Source organism: Macrobrachium rosenbergii, chromosome 42 (genome assembly GCF_040412425.1).
Source record: "Macrobrachium rosenbergii isolate ZJJX-2024 chromosome 42, ASM4041242v1, whole genome shotgun sequence".
NCBI classification, from domain to species: domain Eukaryota; kingdom Metazoa; phylum Arthropoda; class Malacostraca; order Decapoda; family Palaemonidae; genus Macrobrachium; species Macrobrachium rosenbergii.
In genome coordinates this window covers 15,063,431-15,082,114 of record NC_089782.1, presented here as the reverse complement: position 1 = coordinate 15,082,114, position 18,684 = coordinate 15,063,431, and the positions used below count along the sequence as shown (strand labels likewise).

The window sequence follows — 18,684 nt, the reverse complement described above, 5'->3', positions numbered from 1 at the left end:
TATTTATTTTCTTATATGCTTGCTTGGTGGCACTGGTGCCAATGTGTTCCTAGGACCTCTACTGAGTCCAACTAGGCTATATAGGAGGAAAGGCACTCTACACCCCCTGCAGAGTGTAACAATTGAATGAGAGAGAAAGGGAAGGTAAAAGAGAGAGAGAGAGAGAGAGAAGTAAGCTATTCAATTGATGACAGTGCAGCAAATTATTGGCACTGTGGAATAAAGTGAATTTGGGTTTTTATTTTTTTTTCCTAAAGGTACTTTTGAGTGGCTGGTCCCAGCTAACCGCTCTTCTTTCAGAAGGTGAAAACTGTGGTTTCGCTATGGGTAGGGGTACCAGGCCTCAGTCGACCGTCCTCATCTGACTTGTGGGACAGAGGGTTTACTCTCTCTGATTTTTTCAATTAGCTAATTTCTTGCTGCTTGAGAACATGTTAGGCAAAGATTTTATAATTGCACAATGGCATGGTTCTAAAAAAAAAAAAAATGCGGACACATCGTCTTTGCTTCCTGACCCTTCAAAGGAGCCAACGTGACGTCACAAGATTTTAGCGTAAAATTTAAAATTCTTTTATATGATTTTTTGGCATTAGGTATTTGTATAGAACTTGTTATTGTATTAATCCTAACTAAGGCCTATCTTTCCTGACTAAATTATATCTTGGTTTTGTTTTCAAGTCTGCCTAGCTAAGATATTCCAAGGTGGGTCTACTACGACAAAAAAAAAAAGTAGACCCAAAAAGTGGCTGGAAGCAGAGTCGGGTCACAATAACAAGTCTTAAGATATGCCAAGTCCCGTTAGGCCTAAATTTCAAAAACAACCTCTGGCGAAGGAACATCAAAATGGCCGGTCCTCTAGTTCAAACAATTTCAAAAAAACAACAAGCGGAGGAATTGGTATTTTCTTATTAGGACAAAATTCAAAACAACGAACTAAACAAATGCAGGTATCCAGATTTTACTCAATATACCAATCATGCATATTTTTTTCGTTAAGGATGGAAAACGGTTACCAAACAACTTTGTGTCTTTTGTTATTGTATTTTCCATGGCAAAAACGTCCATCCAAACAAAGGAGTGGCTACTGGGACAATGAAATGGATTTGTGTGATTCGGATGGGACCAAATTTATGTTACTGAAAATTTATTTTATGGTAAAATTACTATTTCCGTTCGTTTTTCGCTATCTCACTGACACGGTGTTTTGAATGATTCCCGCTATATGAAAACAATAATGATCGGAATTGCTGACACGATTGCTAAATTACTTGTGTACATGACATAGGCTCCGCGGATTCGGCCTTCGAATCCGTTGCTACTTTGACGACTTAACTCGAATGGTCCGAACGCGGTAAAAATGCCCTTTCTCACAACGTTACAAATTATGACTCGCTCTGCTTTTGATGCAATCTTTCCTACCTACGCTAATTCTCACTATACCTGTTATTCTAACTACTGTATTCTTCTTATTGCTTATTATTATGCCTGGTTCCTTGTTTGAAGAGTAAAATGGAATTCAATATCTGACTTTTATCTTTGGAATTAATGTAATTAATTTCCTTCTCTCCAGATTCTTTCTCTAAAATTTACTTTAGATTCTACGTAAGGTCGTCAATGTTACAATGTCGTCTTGGCTGATCAGTTATTGGTTAATTTAAGTAAAGTTGCACAGTCCTGCAGGCCAAGAATACACGTAACCTGTCTCTTGAAGCCAAGAGTTAACCTCAAAGACAGACGTTAATTAATCAAAGGTCGCCAGTTAAGGGTAATTAACCTTAACAAAGAATATTCAAGGAAAATAAAGACTGTATGATAAACGTCACCAACTGCGGACGCAGAAAAAATCTCTACTTGTTAAGATGGTATTAAATACAAAAACACAACGGTTCTCCCCAAACAGTGAGCGCTAGGCATAACGACTACCAGAGTATTAAAAATTACTTGCTTGCCTAAATCCCCGAGACTTACTGGGACAATTCAGCTAACGCTAAAAATATAATAATTTGGCTTAATCTAGACTTCGTAATGGCATATCCCGTAAGTGGTGGCTGGAGAATGAAACAAAGAAAACGAAAATACAGAAAAGTTATTAGTCAATCGACGAAGCTTTAACAAGAATCGGACTTACCTTGAACATCGAGTCATTTGCACATACACCGGACCTCAGGAGTCTTGATACTAGCAGTCTTCCCAATTCACTAATTAATATAGACGTAGGAGCAAAAGTTGAGTAAAGGAACAAAGAAGACCGTTCCGGCACGCTACACGGCGTACTTCCTCGTTCGTGGTCTGTCTCTCTCTGACCTCGCTCACGTTCCCACAAGGTGAGGCGGTCTCTTGACACGCCGCCTCAGGCACTCCGACCTTGACAAAGACATCGCTTGAATGCATAGAGTAAAGGAAAAGATAGCTTAAGGCCACCATTACTAGAGACTATTGAGTGAAAACCCTCTCTGAGGTTTAGGTCCCTAATGCCATAGGCATATTTTGTTTTTTGAACTACCCAGCCTATGCATGGGCGCCATCTGTCTCTGCTGTGATCGTTATTTTGAACTGCCTGGCCATTGTATTTACCTAACAACAGTTTTTGGACAGAGATGTTCTCTGTCGAGGTCAGTCTGACTAATATTCCTACACCTAAATACATCGAGGGCAAACAGCAGTAATATTTATAAAAAAATATATATATATAGGGAGAAACAGTCCTATACAGAAGACATGTGGGTCTCAAGGATAAATGCATTTTTGAAGGTTATACCACTTATAATCTATTAAAGCGCCCTGTGTGCCCTCTGATTGACCTGGGATCATAATTCTTCCGAGGTTCCTATTTGCTTTCTACTGACCACCTGGAAAAAAAAGCCGGAAAGGAAAATATATCAGGGATTATGACCAACGGAACCCTCCCACCTTTAAGACTTTAATGCATCTTCAGTTTCAGGACTTCTCTAAACCGCGCTCTCCAGGTAAAATGAACGAACTCTTTAGATTTCGTCACGATACATTCAGTCTCTCACGCACCATTTTCGTTTGGCTCGACTATAGTGGGAATTTTAACAGCCAGCGTTACCAACGCTGCAGGTAAAATCTTGTCACTAGAGCTACCATAACAAACAGTTGGCAATGCTGACACAGGTGTGCACCGACATGCCCCCTTTTTCGTCAATTGCTTTATTCAAGGTCAAAATTGATGTGGGGAAAGGAGGGTGGGATTCATTCAGGTGTTCAGGTAAATATTACAATATCAGTTTTATCATGAAAACTTCATACTGCAATACACTCCCTGAACACCTGAATTTGCCCAATTAACATTTAGAGGAGGAGGGATCAATTCTATTGCATGCCTTTTGACAACTGCAGAGATTGTAGCTCACCAATCTGCTCTGCATAAAATATCTGTTTAGTCATACACTCACCATGTCAATCAAAGCTTTTAGTGAAGAGACATGTTGGAGAGTACTTTGATAGACAGTCAGGTCAGTACTCTTGGTCCACTGACCTCCCATGTGGTTCTTCAGAACCTCTCATGTATGGAGGAGAATGAGGCAGGGTGCAGAGCCGCTGTACCTCTGGGAGAACCATCTAAGTTTGCGGCACAACCCCTTTTTACAACCGCAGAGATGGCAGCTCACCGATCTGCTCTGCATAGGATATCTATTTAGTTATACACTCACCTTATCAATCGATGCTTTTCGTGACGAGACATGCTGGAGAGTACTTTGATCACCCGTCAGGTCCATACTGTCTCGGCCCATCGACCTCCCATGTGGTTCTTCAGAACCTCTCATGTATGGAGGAGTACGATGAGCCACCCATGTGGCTATTCAGAACCTCTCATGTATGGAGGGAAATGAAGCAGTGTGCCGAGCCGCTGACCCTCCGCCATGTGGGTTGCGGATAAGGCCTGACGGCCGACAAGCGAAGAAGTATCTCAGCGCCGGCGAAATAGCCTAGCCTACTAAAGCACCCCCATGGACTCTCGTAGGGAAACTATCAAAGACTAAGATACTTAAAATGTACTAAACCTTAGTTCATGTGATTATACTATCACTGTTGCCTAAGAATTCTAAAGACTAAAATAAATTCCTCTATCTGGTTAACCTAAGAATCTCCGCACTACGTGAATACCACCTCAGCTAAATGAACACACCCTAGTTAATAGACTTCGCTGCTACACGTGGACTAAGAGAATAACCCTCCAAACCTCCGCATTAAGTGAATACCACCTCAGCTGACTGAACACACCCTAGATAGTACACTTCTCCTCTACATGCAATGAGGCGAATCAAACGTCTCTTAAATAAAAGAATTAAACACTGAGATGGACTTCCAAGTAGCTGCTTCCAGAATAGAAGGCACTGAATAATTCCTTATAAAGGAAGATGAAGTGGACATACTCCAGATACTGTGCGGTCGGGGAAATACAGAGCTGAAGACGATGAAGAACAACCCTGAGGAGCCTGGGAAATCACCTCCCTCAAAAAGTAACTAATCGCAATCTTTGACAGCGGACAGCAAGGATTCCGCTGAGAGACAAGAAGTGTATGTGGAAGCGGACTGAGTTTCTCAACCTTTGATAAATAGAGTTTAATTCTTGCACCGGACAAAAGACATCTCCGCTGGATCGCCGGTAACGAACACTTGCAGGTAAAGAACTTTAAATGAATGAGGCAGAGTTTTAACCTCTGACACTGTCTTCGCCACAAATTCCGGAAGAAAGACAAACACGTATCATTTCTTGCATAGGAACCCAACCTAGAAACTGCCTGAAGCTTGCCCAACCCTCTAGCTGAAGCTAAAGCCGTAACAAAAAGCAACTTCTTAGTCAGTGTCTTAACGTTATAGCTTCAATGGGTTTAAAGGCAGGAGAACGCAAGAAAAATATTGAAGTACTTCGGCAAGACAGAACGTTCAATCTTAAAAGAACTTAATAAATCATCGATTATCTTACTACTAGAGATTTTAGGAAGGTGGAAACTAATTGTACCACTAAGTGTTGAGCAAAATATGAAACTGAAGTGCTACAACTTATTCTGCCATCCCCTTTACACTTCTAAATGTTCCGGTTGTGCTGAGGTAAGGTTTATTAAAGGGTTTTCAAATAACATAGCACAACAGGTGAGGACCTGGTAACCTAAGTTATGTTGGGGGGCAGAACCCTAGGTTTGGTTGTGTTGCAACCATATTTAGTTTACAATGCCTTTGGTTAGGTTTGGTGGAAAGGGGTTTCAGGGGGCTAGGTAAAGAGCTAGATACTGGGTTACATTGGGTTAAAGGCATCCTTCTGTTTCCCCACCCAAAACCCCCACTTTCCCATTATGATATCCCTGATTGTAAAAGATAATTAAGGTCCAGGAACTATTTAACCACCCATTTGCCAAGGAAATGAAAAACAGAAATGTAAAAAGCACACATCAAAAGAAAATTGGGTGTTTCTAAGCAAGAGCTCCGGACGGACTATTACCTTGGAAATTGATTTCTCCTATACAGTACTTTTAGTGTTGCTGATGAAGGAGGTGGTCTTGTTTAATATTGGTCAATTATTATTAACGTCATGTCTAACTAACATGGTTGGGGAACCTTTGGGAACGCGGGGTTTTGGAAACGGCAGAAAGATTGGACTGCCATGCTGTTGTTATGGAATGGTTCCGCACATATGCAATTCATCAGGGAGCTATATGTTTAAGAAGGGATTGGCTAAGGAAACCTATTATAAAACGAACTACACTAACCTAACTTACCCTAACCTAACCTAGCAGACCGTGTTACTTAGTCGGGGGCTCCAGAAACTCCACTTAATACCAAAAGCTTCCCTATAACACTGCACATGCGTGATGGCCAGCGTACAAATTCTGAGGTTAATTACAGTCGACCGACAAAAAATAACAGTAAATTCTTAATAGGGTAAGCAACCAAAACACCTCAGGAAAAATCAATTTCCAAAGTAATACCCCATGCAGAGCTCTTGCTTAGTTTTACAAAAAATCATAGTGATCACAGTTAGAAGTTTGGTAGATCTAAGTGATAGCTCTGCAGCGGCAATTTCCTTCTAACTTGACTTTTTCTATGGTTTTTTGGTTGCTAATTATGGACTTACCTTCAATTTTTGTTGCACGAATGTAATTAACCCCTGAAGTCCATCCAACAAGGGGTTTCCATACGTGATCTTCACAGGACAGAGCACGGGTATATACGTCTGTTTGGAACGGTTCATATCCTGTCTGGCAAGTGCAATAACTTTTTAACCTATGGGTACCGGCTGCCCCCCCCCGGGGCCAGTACTAAACATGGAGAAGGGACATTCCATTTGGCCAACAACAAACACATGGGTAATTCTATACATTAGCTCTGCACATGGTTTTATCTTTTCAACTGGTTTTTTCTACACTTTTAGGTGTTCTGATACTGGCGGTGCATGTTTGTTGTCGGCCAAATGGAATGTTCCTTCGCCATGTTTAGTACTGGCCCAGAGGGGTTGGGTACCCATACGTTAACAAGTTATTGCACTTGCCAGACGGGATATGAAGTTTGAAACAGACGTACCCGTGCTCTGTCTTGTGAAGATCACGTATGGAAACCCCTTCTTGGATGGACTTCAGGTGTTAATTACAGGTTAAATAGGCTTGAGTGCCAAAAATGAAAGGTAAATTCATAATTAGCAACCAAAAAACTGTAGAAAAAGCCAAGTTATAGCGCCATTGGCTGCACGGAGCTACTATACAGTTCTACCAACAAATGTACCTGCAGCATCAGAAGCCCTAAAAGTGTAGAAAAAACCAGTTTCCAATGTAAACACAGGCGCAGAGATAATACTCAGAATTACCAAAAGTTTACCGAAGTTTGGAAGTTTGGCCTAATCCAGCCTATGGAATGAGCTTATTCCAAGCCTAAGCTTAACCTAGGGCTTTCATATTTTTGACGGTCAAATATAGGTAAGATGCGTCAAATGTGATTCTAAGACATTGATATTTGTCACAATGGTTGCCTACGTAGCATTTCATTAAAAATTTAAATCAGATTCCAGATTAGCCTTGATGGTAGCCTACACGAAAAACTCGCAACTTGGTAAAACCGTTTTAAAATACCATCTAAAGCGAATGAAGTTATGCATAAAAATCACCTTTCCTAAAACGTCTCTTCACTACATATTTGTCTCATCTCTTCTATGAGATCATCAGAGGGGGGAGGCACGAACGCCGAGCTCGTCAAATGTAAACAAACCGTCGCCAATGGCTAGACGGTGGGCGGAACTATTCCTTCCAAATTTACAAGAAATAAAAGACAGTTATTGAATATTTTACCATTTGCTGACTCTACATTCGTATTTCTATCAGCGTGAAGCAGGACATTGACAATTGGTAACGGAAAAGTTACTTACAGGGTTCAAATGCCTTGTAAGGTAAATGCAGTTTTCCGCCATGTTTGACTGACGCTATGCTACTCGTTGTTTAAGAATGTGTTAGAAAACTGACAATTTCTCGGTTTTGGTGAAAAGGGATAAAAATGGATGAAACATGGCAGCCATCTTTAAACGGGGCAAGGGAGTTTTTACTCCTGAGGTTAGTGTATAAATTAACATAAGATTCGCAAAAGTTTGTATCTTAATATTTTGTTTTTATCACTAATACACTGGCATAACAATAATAACCCATCGTTTTTTGCTATTAGAAATGTTTTTTGTTCGATGCTCATACGTAGTGAGGTGATGACTATGACATTGTGATTTTAGGTTGTTTGTTGGTATCCAAAATGAAAATGTGGAGCAAAACTCTAAAATGTTCTTGGATTTTCTTTAAGCATCTGTAAATGCATTTTACTGAATCTTGGAAGAACGCAGAACACCCTAAAAAAGAAAACTGACAACCGCATGTAAATATATCGTTAAGATAGCTGTCAACTGCAAGTGCAACCTGAAAGCGTGTTAAACGCGACAGAGGTACGTTTTACAATATTCAGTTGAGAATTCATAACTTTTTTGTCGATAGTGCGGTAAAGAGCCAGATACATAGCTTTATTATGGACAGAAGATACTTTTTGGTGAAATGATGTCCCCGTTAGCATGCAATAAAAGTGTTAATGATAAAACCGTCCTTTCCCTGGAGGCAGATCAAATGGTTAGTGGAATGCAATGGACGGAGAAAGGTAAGTATTAAAAAGGACAAAAAAATAGAGAAGTTGTGTTTGCTTTAGGACGTCTTCGTTCGTCGTCGTCCCTGTTTATTTTTGGAGGCCTCCCCCGACCTTTTATACGGTCCAGACGCAGTTTCAGGTTTCTGAACGCTCTTGTCTGCTATTTTTTTTTTTTTTTAATTCTTGAATGTATCCAATTTTCGCCTCTGTTTTGTACTTAGGTCAACTTACTAAATTGTCTGGGTTCTGTACGCTCAGAAGTGTGGTTTCCAATTTCTTTGTTGCATCTTGGGTCCATTAATCTATGTTATTTCAGCTCAAACTTTAACAATCCGCAATACAGAAGAAGCATAAGAGAGAGGTGTTACAACATTTAAACTCAGAACAATTGATCAAATGATAATATGGCTTGCACAATGTCCGAATGGGGGAGACGAAGGCAGCAAGAAGGCAAGAGTTCATATCTAAATCAGCCAAATAAGAAAAATAAATAAGGGCAAATTCTACGACTAACAGAACATTCAAAATACCTAATTTTTCTCCTAAATCGATTCTGAACGCCAGTTTTTTTTTTTTTCAAAAACAAAAGAAAAAACGTAGATTGCATTCATAAATTAATATATTTCCTTATCGTTTGATTACATAAATCCTTGTTAGCTTCATATCAAAGATCGGTGATGTAGTGGTTAATCATACGAAGAAATTAAATGAGACTGATAGGCTTTCATTTCTTACAGCCAATAGAACGCTCATTAATTCACTTAGCACTGGATAAGTATGGCAGATTACAAAAATACAATGGACCTTTAATCTTTAACGGCAGTACTGACAATCCAGAAATACTTTCGCATTTTTAAAGGACTAAATTTTATCCCTTCTTGGCATTTTGGAAAGTTTTAAAAATAAGGTGAAATGAAAAGAGAAAAACAAAAACACAAAGGAAAGCTAATATAACCATCACTTCATGCGTTGGCACGTTTATTTTCCCCAGCATTCTTCATGTTCATAATCTTTATTTTTTTCTTAATTTTGGATAGCGTTTTGTACCTCACATGGTTATTTCATTCAGTTGTCCATTCATACCCAGCATTATATCCTTAAGAATCACAACAGAAAAATTAGTCCACGTTCGGTTTTCAAACTTTTCTTAAAGTGTCTATCTATCTCCGAATCCGCAAAAGCCTTTTATGTCCAGGAATCCATCGCTGAATCTGGAGTTCTTAAAAACCAGCAAAGAAATACACGAAAAGTACGAGTATTTAAAAATTCACTTAGTTGTTGATTACATGGAAGTAATGAAATGTTACACACCGTGGCATTTACCAGCAGCTTTACATTGTATTTGTTATTCGTATTCCTTTGTTTTAATTCAGATGTTTAAAAAATGTACATAGTGTCTCGTTACGGTTGTAATGCATCAACCGAGAGTAATGTGGTCAGTTGCTGGGACAGATAACTGATACATTCACGTTATACGTGAGCAAAAGCAAAACTATTGCCAATGCTACAGATGAGACATTCAACATGAAGGGTCAGTTTCAATGTTTCTCTACTTATTATCGAGGTATTCTGCTAACAAATACTCACATAGCCATGAAACGCTGAAGGACATTGCTGTATTTATCCGAGAGACCACTGACAGAGGGAATGTCTGGGAGCCTGAATGAATGCTGTGTACACTGGAGTACAACTTACACAAGTTGAAATACAGTATAAGGCCAGGAAAATGTGAAGACTAACTTCTTACGTATGATACCACAATTACCACTCAATACTTCTACTCATTTTGAGCACACAGGTCCACTTTCCAAATATCTCAAACAAGATGGATATGCCTACTTTCTGCTAACACTGTTTATTACATGGTTAAATCTCTCTACCATTGAGGTTTTGAGAGCAAAGGTTTACCGAGGTCAGTGTTCGACACCTGGCTTCTTATTCATTTCCAAATCGCAATCTTCCTTTCTTATATCCAAAGGCTCATGCTGGCTTATGGCCAACTAGCTTAATGTGTAACAAGAATATTCATTTTAACACACCATCGTCTGAAAGATTTGGTAGAGGACGAACAAGCTGCTAGAGCAAAGCAAGGCAGAGTTAGAGCAAAGCAGAGAGAACACAATCTTGAGGTGTAAGGCACCTGTTGCGGAAACGAATACAGTCTGATGAGAAATTCACTATAAGAAAATGAATGATGCAGAAGGAGCCTATAAAGATGATATTCACGACAAAATTGTGGATACAGTCATCCAGTCTCCCTCTACATTTTATTGACTTATTTTTGCTGATCTACCGCTTGTGGACCAAGAACAGAGGTCTAACACACACACACACACATACACACACAGCTCCTCAGCAGCTCAGCAGTTGTTTGTTGAAGTTTGACCACTGTAGAGCAACAGCTGAAGAACTGCAGTGTGGGTTGAAAAATCTAAGCACCTGAATCGTACAGCATTCAAACATTCATTGAGCCATACAGTGAAGGGCCTGATGAGAGTTAAATGGACATAGTCACTTCGTCAGTCAACGATGACTATAAATACAGATGTGAAAAGAGTAAACTGCTGAGGGAAAGTTGCTGATGAGACTTATAAGCGAGGTTTATTTGAAAGCTGTCATTAATACTTTCCATATGAAACAATAATCAACATCCGTACGTGCTGATTTGCTTTCTTCGAATACTGGTGTTTTATATTGAATATAATTTTGTTCGTGCCTGTTTGTAATATTTAAAATGTATTTGTTGCTTTTCACTTATTACTCCTCAGTAAATAAATCCTATGAAAAGAGAATCATCTCTACAACATACAATCTTTGTGAATATCACATTATTTGAAGTAGGGATACTTCACTGTGAAATGAAAATAACTGGGTAATTACGCTACGTTTCTTTGTAATAAAGCATTGCATTGCTATCTGTTTCCATGAAATCAAACGTCTGCTTTTTCTTAAATTAATAAAATATAGGTTGAGCTATATTTTCATTAATTATTTAAATTAATGTTGGTTGATGCTATCATTATACTGTATACCAGAGCCAGTTTATAAGGCCCATGGGTATTGCCGATGACTTTTCACTGTGTTGGTTCCAAGTTCAATTTCTGTTCAAGTTCCGAGTGGATTTTCACTGGCGATTCTACTATACTGTCAACGTGAGCTAAGAACCGGGTATTTGGGTGAAACTTAGACCTACCTGCTGAGTTATCAGTAGCCATTGCCTCGCTTCTCGTGCTTTGGGTGCTGAGTGTATGCATATATGATGGATATCCAAGACATTATCTGGATGTTCAGTGACCAGTCACTTGCTCATGCTGCTCATGAAGAATTTAAAACGTTTAATCCCTCATACGCAAACTCGCCAGCCCACATTTAATCATCACAGTACCTATTGTCTCTTTTCTTTGTGTCTGCTGTTGCATTATGGAATGGAATAATTTCCCCTAATATTATCATTTTATGCCTTTCGTATTACTGTAAGGTAGCCTACTGATTTTATTCTAGTCTATGGTAGATACTGTTCATATCTACTTATTCGTGAAGAATGTTTTCCTAATATAGAACACGCGTTTATTGACCAAATTTATAAAGAAATGTCTGTTTTCTATTTCATCGATACTTAACTATCTTTACAAATCTCTAAGCTACTGTATGCGTCTGGTGATTTAAATGTCACCAGGACAATCAGAGTGACCCGGCTCTATTTTAAGACCAGGAATCAATAGCTCTAGGTATTTCCGGACGGGACGGCTAATATGATAATTATTAAATGCACGTTTAAGCATAGGAATATGCCGAAAATGAATAATACAAGATCTTCACTGTATCTCAGAGGATTAAGCTTGGAATTTTTCCCTCGCCCAAAATTTTAGAATTGCCATATTGAAAAAAATAAGGTGGTTTCAGTTGGTTTTTAGTGCATTGGATTGGTTAATATAACTTTGAAAGAAACTAGATGACACCAACGGAGAGTAAAATTATACTCGTCCTAATTTGTAAATCATTCAGAGACGTCGGCATCGAGAATTCTCTGAAATATGCGGTGTGACCTTTTGAAACAAGAAGAAGAATAGGAAGGAAGCTGTTCTAAATGAACTGTTCCATTTATAACCCAATGTTTAAGAAGGTTTAAACGTATAATAAATTATCAGTTTTAATATAAAAATTTCAAATTAAACAAGCAAAACATAACCGTACAAAACTTTAAATTAAAAAAATCTCACATAAAAATGTCAGAAAACAGCACCAATTTGTTTTCGTTGTCGTCTGCTCTGTTTGAACGGCACATTGTTTTGGTAGAAAATGACATTTGAACACCATGACAGTCGACGGCGACTTCGACGTTCCTGGTGAGCGAGTAAACGTGAATTTCGTTCATATAAGTTAACGACAGATTTCCTGAAAGACATTTTGAGAGTATAGAAGACCATTTTTAAGTATGTGCTTGAAATTCGCCTCTGGGATTTACATTTAAGGTGCTGTTCAGCCTATTGATTGCCCGATTCCTTCCATGCCTTCGTAAACTTTTTCTAATTGTCGTGGGTCATTGCCCTTTGCTTTGCATTGCCGACTATTGAAAAGGGCCCTTTGACACGCCTTGGAATTTATGCCATGATTTTCTCATAGCTCAAGTTGTGAATAGTGTATTTGGTGTTCGTGTATGTTTTGTTTTATCCCTACTTAAATTTTAATATGTAATATAGACCAAGTTTGGCCTTACCGAGTCCAAGCAAGCTAGTCTTAGCGTAGCCCTTGCTAGGCCTATGCTAGCCTAGATTCCCGTCTTAATTTCCTTGTGGTGATACAATTAAATGTAAAGGTAGAACTACGCAAAAGCTCCACATGGGGTATTGCTTTGGAAATTGATTTTTCCTATAGTATTTTGGTTGCTTGTAAAGAATTTACCATTATTTTTTGTCGGTCAACTGTAATTAGCCTGTAATTGACCTCGGAAGTTGTATGCTGGCCATCTGGAATGCTATTTTGGATGCAAAGTGTTATAGGGAAACTTTTGGTAAAAAGTGAGGTTTCCTTCAACAGGGAACTCTGCCCCCCTGACTAAGTAACATGGCCTGCTAGGTTAGGTTGCATTAGGTTAGTATAGTTCCTTTTATAACAGGTTTCCTTAGTCAGTCCCTTCTTAAACATATGGCTCCGTGATGAATTGCTCATGTGCGGAACTATTCCATAACAACAACATGGCGGTCCAATCTTTCTCCCATTTCCAAAACCTCGCATTCTCAATGGTTCCCCAACCATGTTGGTTAGATATGAGGTTAATAATAATTGACTGACAATAAACAGTACCACATCCTTCATTAGCAACACGAAAAGTATAGGAAAAATCAACTTCTAAGGTAATAGTCCATCCCGAGCTCTTGCTTAGAAACACCAATATAAATCCCTAAGATAAAACTGAAGACTATTACCACCTCCCTCTAGTTAAGTAACTATCAGTTTACGTGCAAAATGGGAGCCATGTTACCAGCCCTTTTGGGGATGAACGTAAAATCATTAACAAAAACTGCAAATATCATAAACACAAACATAAGGCATAAAAATAAGCAAAAGGCAGTAAATATTACAGTCACTAACTGGTGGGAACCAGGCCGCGGTAGTAGTGTTACCACCCCCAAGTTGGGCTAACCATAGGCTGTTTGTTGTTTACTCTGGTTTGGATGTCTTTTAAACTACCATTAAACTGATAATAGATTCACCTTATTTTCTGCTATTAGTTTGCAGTGCAGCAGTAGGCCTACTGATGTACTTATATCATTTTGCATCATTATTATCATTAGTTACTTTAACCACTGCCTTACCTTGAGCCAAGTAAAATTCCAGTATGCAGCCCATCTTTATCCTGTGCATTTTAGATATCATGTCTACTAAAAGAACAGTGAACTTGGGAAACAATGTAGGTGGCCAGTACTATGGTGAAAAAGCTGCAGCATAGACCTAGTTGTAAAGCATAAAACTAATTTTGTGGTCATTGCTTGCTAGTAGCAATATTGTATGCAGTTGACTAACAAATTTGTATGCATAAATGATAATTTTAGTCTTGCACACTGGTAAATGCTGTGTCATATGAAGGAGAATGCTGTAATTTATCTGAATAAAAGTCTATAAAAAGTAAGACTTTATATAGTGGAAATATTTGTTAATTATGCATAAACTTATAATAGTATATTGTATGCATACTGAATGTGATGTGTCAAGTATATGTACATTCAGTGTAATGAATTCATTTTTATCCTTCTTTCAGCAACAGGTGCTGTTTTTACCTTTGGCAAGAGTAGGTTTGCTGACAATTCTCCTTCTAAGTTTTGGATCAAGAATGACAGGATTTTGGAACTGGCTTGTGGAGATGAGCATACTGCTGTTGTCACAGGTACATTTTTTTTTATTTCAAACAGAATTACTTGAGAGTTGTTATTTACTGTTCATGAAGTGTTTTTTATAGCGTTTATAAAATTATTACTATTGTACATTGTTTCATAATTCATGAACCGGTATTGTAATATAAGTAAAAGGTCTGTGTTAATTATAGAAATATACTTGTTATTCATACTGGATTATCAAGTACCCTCATTAAAATAAATAAACAGTTACAATATCAGAAGTACTTTATGATTTCTTTATTTGTCAGAACTATTCCATTTTAGCTGTGAAGCACTTTCTCTATACAGTAGACCATCCTCAAGGGAACAGTAAAGATTTTATATAAGTAACTTACCCAGTAATTACATAGCTATTAGTTTCTTTTAACCAGCAGCTCAAAATTTTGAAATTGCAGGTCCGCTAGTTTGTTATGGTTATGGCGACATGACCCGCCCACTTTCGGGTGTAAGATAAGGTACAATAGCAAAGAGCTTCAATTTGTTTCTGCCGGCTGTGGTTGAAGGACTGTAGTTGACAGCAGCTCGAATTTTGGAATTTATACTTTGCTGGTTGTTTGACTGTCTTCAATTAGTGAAGTATTTAATTTCGTAGCCTTTTGGTATAATTAAGATAGTGTTAGGCGAATTTTGATTATTGATTGACGACTCTTTGCCCATTTTTTGGACTTGTATTAGACTTTCTAGAATGTCTGACACTAGTAGTGCTAACATTAGGTATTGCAGCAAAGCTGCAATAATAGACTAACTGAGAATCTTACGATCGCACACTGTTTGTGTTCCATGTAGGGGACAAACATGTTCAGTAGATTTTACGTTGTGAGGAGTGTAATGACTGGGACATTAAGAAGTGGAAGACTTTAGATGCACATCTCAGAAACCAGCCAGAGATAGGAAGATGAAAGCTATTGCTAAGGAACCTAGTAAAGCTTTATTTAGTCAGGATTCATCCACTAAGTTGGATGCAATCGCACCTGTAATTTCTTCCAATCCCATTCCATCTCCTCCATTTGTGCAACCATCTCCTTTACTTGGCTCTCACGTTTCCGACCCCCAACACCATCGCTAGTCTGGAGTAGAAAATCGACACTCGCTTTGAATTGATTGTGCAATCGATTGCTAAATTAGTGTCATCAGTGAAAGTGCTTATGGATAAAAGCGAGTCAGGGTGCCCCGTGGTGCCCAGTGCAAGTGCAGTGGTAGTGGAGGAGGTGGCTGTTCGGCCCGCCGATTCTCCTAGGCCAAAGGTCCTTGCCATACTCCCCAGCACCTGGGAGGAGGCAAACTGGCAGCCTAGGGGAGGTCGGTGGGGTCTGCCCCCGAGCAGTCACCCCCTCACTTCAGTCTGAAAGTGAGTCAGAGCGCCTTGTGGCATCCACTGCAATTGCAGTGGTAGTGGAGGAGGTGGCCGTTCAGCCCACCTATTCTCCTAGGCCAAGGTCCCTGTCATACTCCTCAGCACCTGGGAGGAGTCATACTGGCAGCCTAAGGGAGGTCGGTGGGGTCTGCCCCCGAGAAGTCGCCCCCTCGGTTCAGTCTGTTAATGAAACCCAGACTGCAACCAAAGGCCATTGGAAAGGCCTTCAAATGAGTGGCTCACCATGTCCTCCAGCTCCGAAAACTTTAGTCCCAGGCGCGCCCCTGATGTAGACAAGTCACACCTGCTGGCAGTGGAGTTTGAGATTTCTTCCCCTGTTCCTTGTAAGAAGGGCAAGGATTCAGCGCTCCCATCGTGTAGTCACTGGGATACCCCGGAACAATTCTCTTCTGCTTCTTCTGACGATGGTCGTAAATTGGCGCCTAAGCGCCTCGTGGTGCGGAGACGTTTCTTTGTTGGGTGAGTCGGTAGAGCTGCGGACTGTCACTCGATGGGCCAGAGTTCAATTCCCCAGCCGACTGATGAAGAGTTAGAGGAGTTTATTTCTGGTGATAGAAATTCATTCCTCGCTATAATGTGGTTCGGATTCCACAATAAGCTGTAGGTCCCGTTGCTAAGTAACCAATTGGTTCTTAGCCACATAAAATAAGTCTAATCCTTCAGGCCAGCCCTAGGAGAGCTGTTAATCAGCTCAGTGGTCTGGTAAAACTAAGGTATACTTAACTTCTACAATCATCTACACCAGCAGCTAGTGTCGAAGAAGCGCCCAAACTCCCGTTTGCGATTGAGCGCCCACTGGGTGCCCATTCATCAAGTCTCGCTACTGGCTCCCATCTCCACAGCGCCCCCTGAGCGCCCATTGGCACTCGTTCTTCTACAAGTTTCTCTACTGGCCCCCATCTCCACAGCGTTCTGAGCGCCCATTACGTTCTTCGACAAGTTTTGCTACTGGCTCCCGTCTCCACAGCGCCCATTGGCGCCCATTGTTCAACAAGTTTCGCTACGGGCCCCTGTCTCCACAGCGCCCGCCAAGTGCCCATTGGCGCCCATTCTTCGACAAGTTTCGCTACTGGCTCCCATCTCCACAGCGCCCCCCGAGCACCTGTTGGCGCCGCTCCACCGCTTCTTAGTAGTGCCATATCGGACATTGTTCCTCCTCCAGTTGACCCAATTCAGAGCAAACTGGATATATTCTCAGTTTGCTTCAGAGGGCTCCTCCTACAGCTCAGACGACAGCAGACTTATCACTTTCTCCTGTCTCTTCTGAGGAAGAGGTTGTCCCCGATCAAGATGCGCCTTCATCGGCGTACTTGGTGCTGTTGAGGTTCCTGCTAGCAACTTATCCAAGCTGCTTCTCGCCCGCTATTCCCTCGTCAGCTAAGAAGGCACTGGAGGAAGTAGAAAATTATGTTCTCGGACTCAGAACTTGCGCACCTTCTTAAAAATATTGTTTAGGTTTTCGAAGTGATGAGCTTCCTTGATTGGGCGGTGGGCGCTTTGGCATGCAAACTTAGAGAGTGCTCTTTGTTACCTCAAGAGATCTCGTCGAATCTCCTGGGAGTAGTACTTTCCTGTATTGACAGAGGCGTTTGCGATAGTACGCAGGAGTTAGCCAGTCTGTACGCCATGGGTATTCTTAAGAAGAGGGAGCTTTGGTGCTCTTTTACTTTGAAAGGCATCACTGTCTCAGAGATCGGCCCTCCCATTCTCCCCTTGGACAAGACATATCTTTTTCCACAGGCTACAGTACTGAACATCGCCTCTGACCTGCAGAAAAAGAACACTCAGGACCTGCTCACCCAATCTATGAGATGCCTAAAGGATTCTTCAGCTCTTCCTCCCAGATCTTCGTCTCCACTGCAACCTACTCCCTTTTGGAGCTCCTGTTCTAGGTCCTAGATTAGGACAAGAACTTATATCCGTTTCCCACAGCGTTCCATCAAGAAGTCCTCTTCAAAGTCTTACTCCAAGAAATGAAAACATAGTCCTCCGTATTCAGATAGGAGCGCGGCTCTTTCACTTTTGGGAACGGTGGGAACAAAAGGGAGCGGAATCTTGGATAGTGTCTGCCCTGAAGGAGGCTACACTATCTCCTCTTTGAACATTTCTCCTCTAATCTGCAAGCCTGTCGAATTGATAGGTTACTCTCCAGGCTCGGAGAGATTTGCTGCTCTCTTACTAGAGGTAAAGTCCCTTGTTCAGAAAGAGGCCATAGAGCTAGTAGAGGACATTCATTCTCCAGGATTTTACAACCAGGCCTCTCAACAGCTCCGCAAGTGTTCATCAGAGTATTGGTTCCACTAGCAAAATGGCTTCATTTGATGGGGATAAAGATCTCTCTATATCTAGACGACCGGCTACTGCGTTCCCGCTGGCCAGGTTGTGAAACTTAGTAACAAGGTAGCTAACTAGCAGCAGGTGAGTGAAGGTGTGGGAACCTACCCACTCATTGGGTAAACAGTGCCACTATTTTTCTTGGCTGCTTTGCTGATCAGGCATCTTGCACTTCTCGTATCATAGCTGATTTTGAAGCTCTTTTAAGTATTTCCATGGTTGAATACCTGATGACTTAGGCTTGTTTGTTTGTGGTGTCAGTTTTGCTGTTGTAAGAATTGATTGTGCAGGATGATTCTCATACTTGAAGAATGATCTGTGCAGATATCCAGTGTGTGAATGGGTGTGTGCTAGGTCTGTGAGTTGTCCCTCATTTTTTTTCTTCCTGCAAATGTCAGGAGTGTACACTGGACATTGTTCTTTTTGGCAAAATTTTTTGCCTGCATTATA

General features: G+C 40.4%; 2 protein-coding genes across 4 annotated transcripts in view; one reads left to right on the top strand and one right to left on the bottom strand.

The window, feature by feature from the left end:
* LOC136827972 (broad-complex core protein isoforms 1/2/3/4/5-like) overlaps nucleotides 1-7,455 on the bottom strand; it is a 121,199-nt gene extending 113,744 nt beyond the window's left edge. The window contains exon 1 of one of the 3 annotated variants that reach the window (XM_067085552.1): nucleotides 7,379-7,455. The gene's annotated coding sequence lies outside the window, so the exon portion shown is untranslated. Of the gene's footprint in view, nucleotides 1-7,120; nucleotides 7,175-7,301 lie in introns of those variants that run through there. The other 2 variants (XM_067085553.1, XM_067085554.1) reach the window with 2 other exon arrangements.
* A 4,936-nt stretch (nucleotides 7,456-12,391) lies between these two features.
* LOC136827971 (X-linked retinitis pigmentosa GTPase regulator-like) overlaps nucleotides 12,392-18,684 on the top strand; it is a 33,391-nt gene continuing 27,098 nt past the window's right edge. Inside the window, exons 1-2 of the mRNA XM_067085550.1 lie at nucleotides 12,392-12,476; nucleotides 14,390-14,515. Coding sequence (XP_066941651.1) covers nucleotides 12,446-12,476; nucleotides 14,390-14,515 — 157 coding nt within the window. The 5' untranslated portion in view covers nucleotides 12,392-12,445. The remainder of the gene's footprint in view (nucleotides 12,477-14,389; nucleotides 14,516-18,684) is intronic.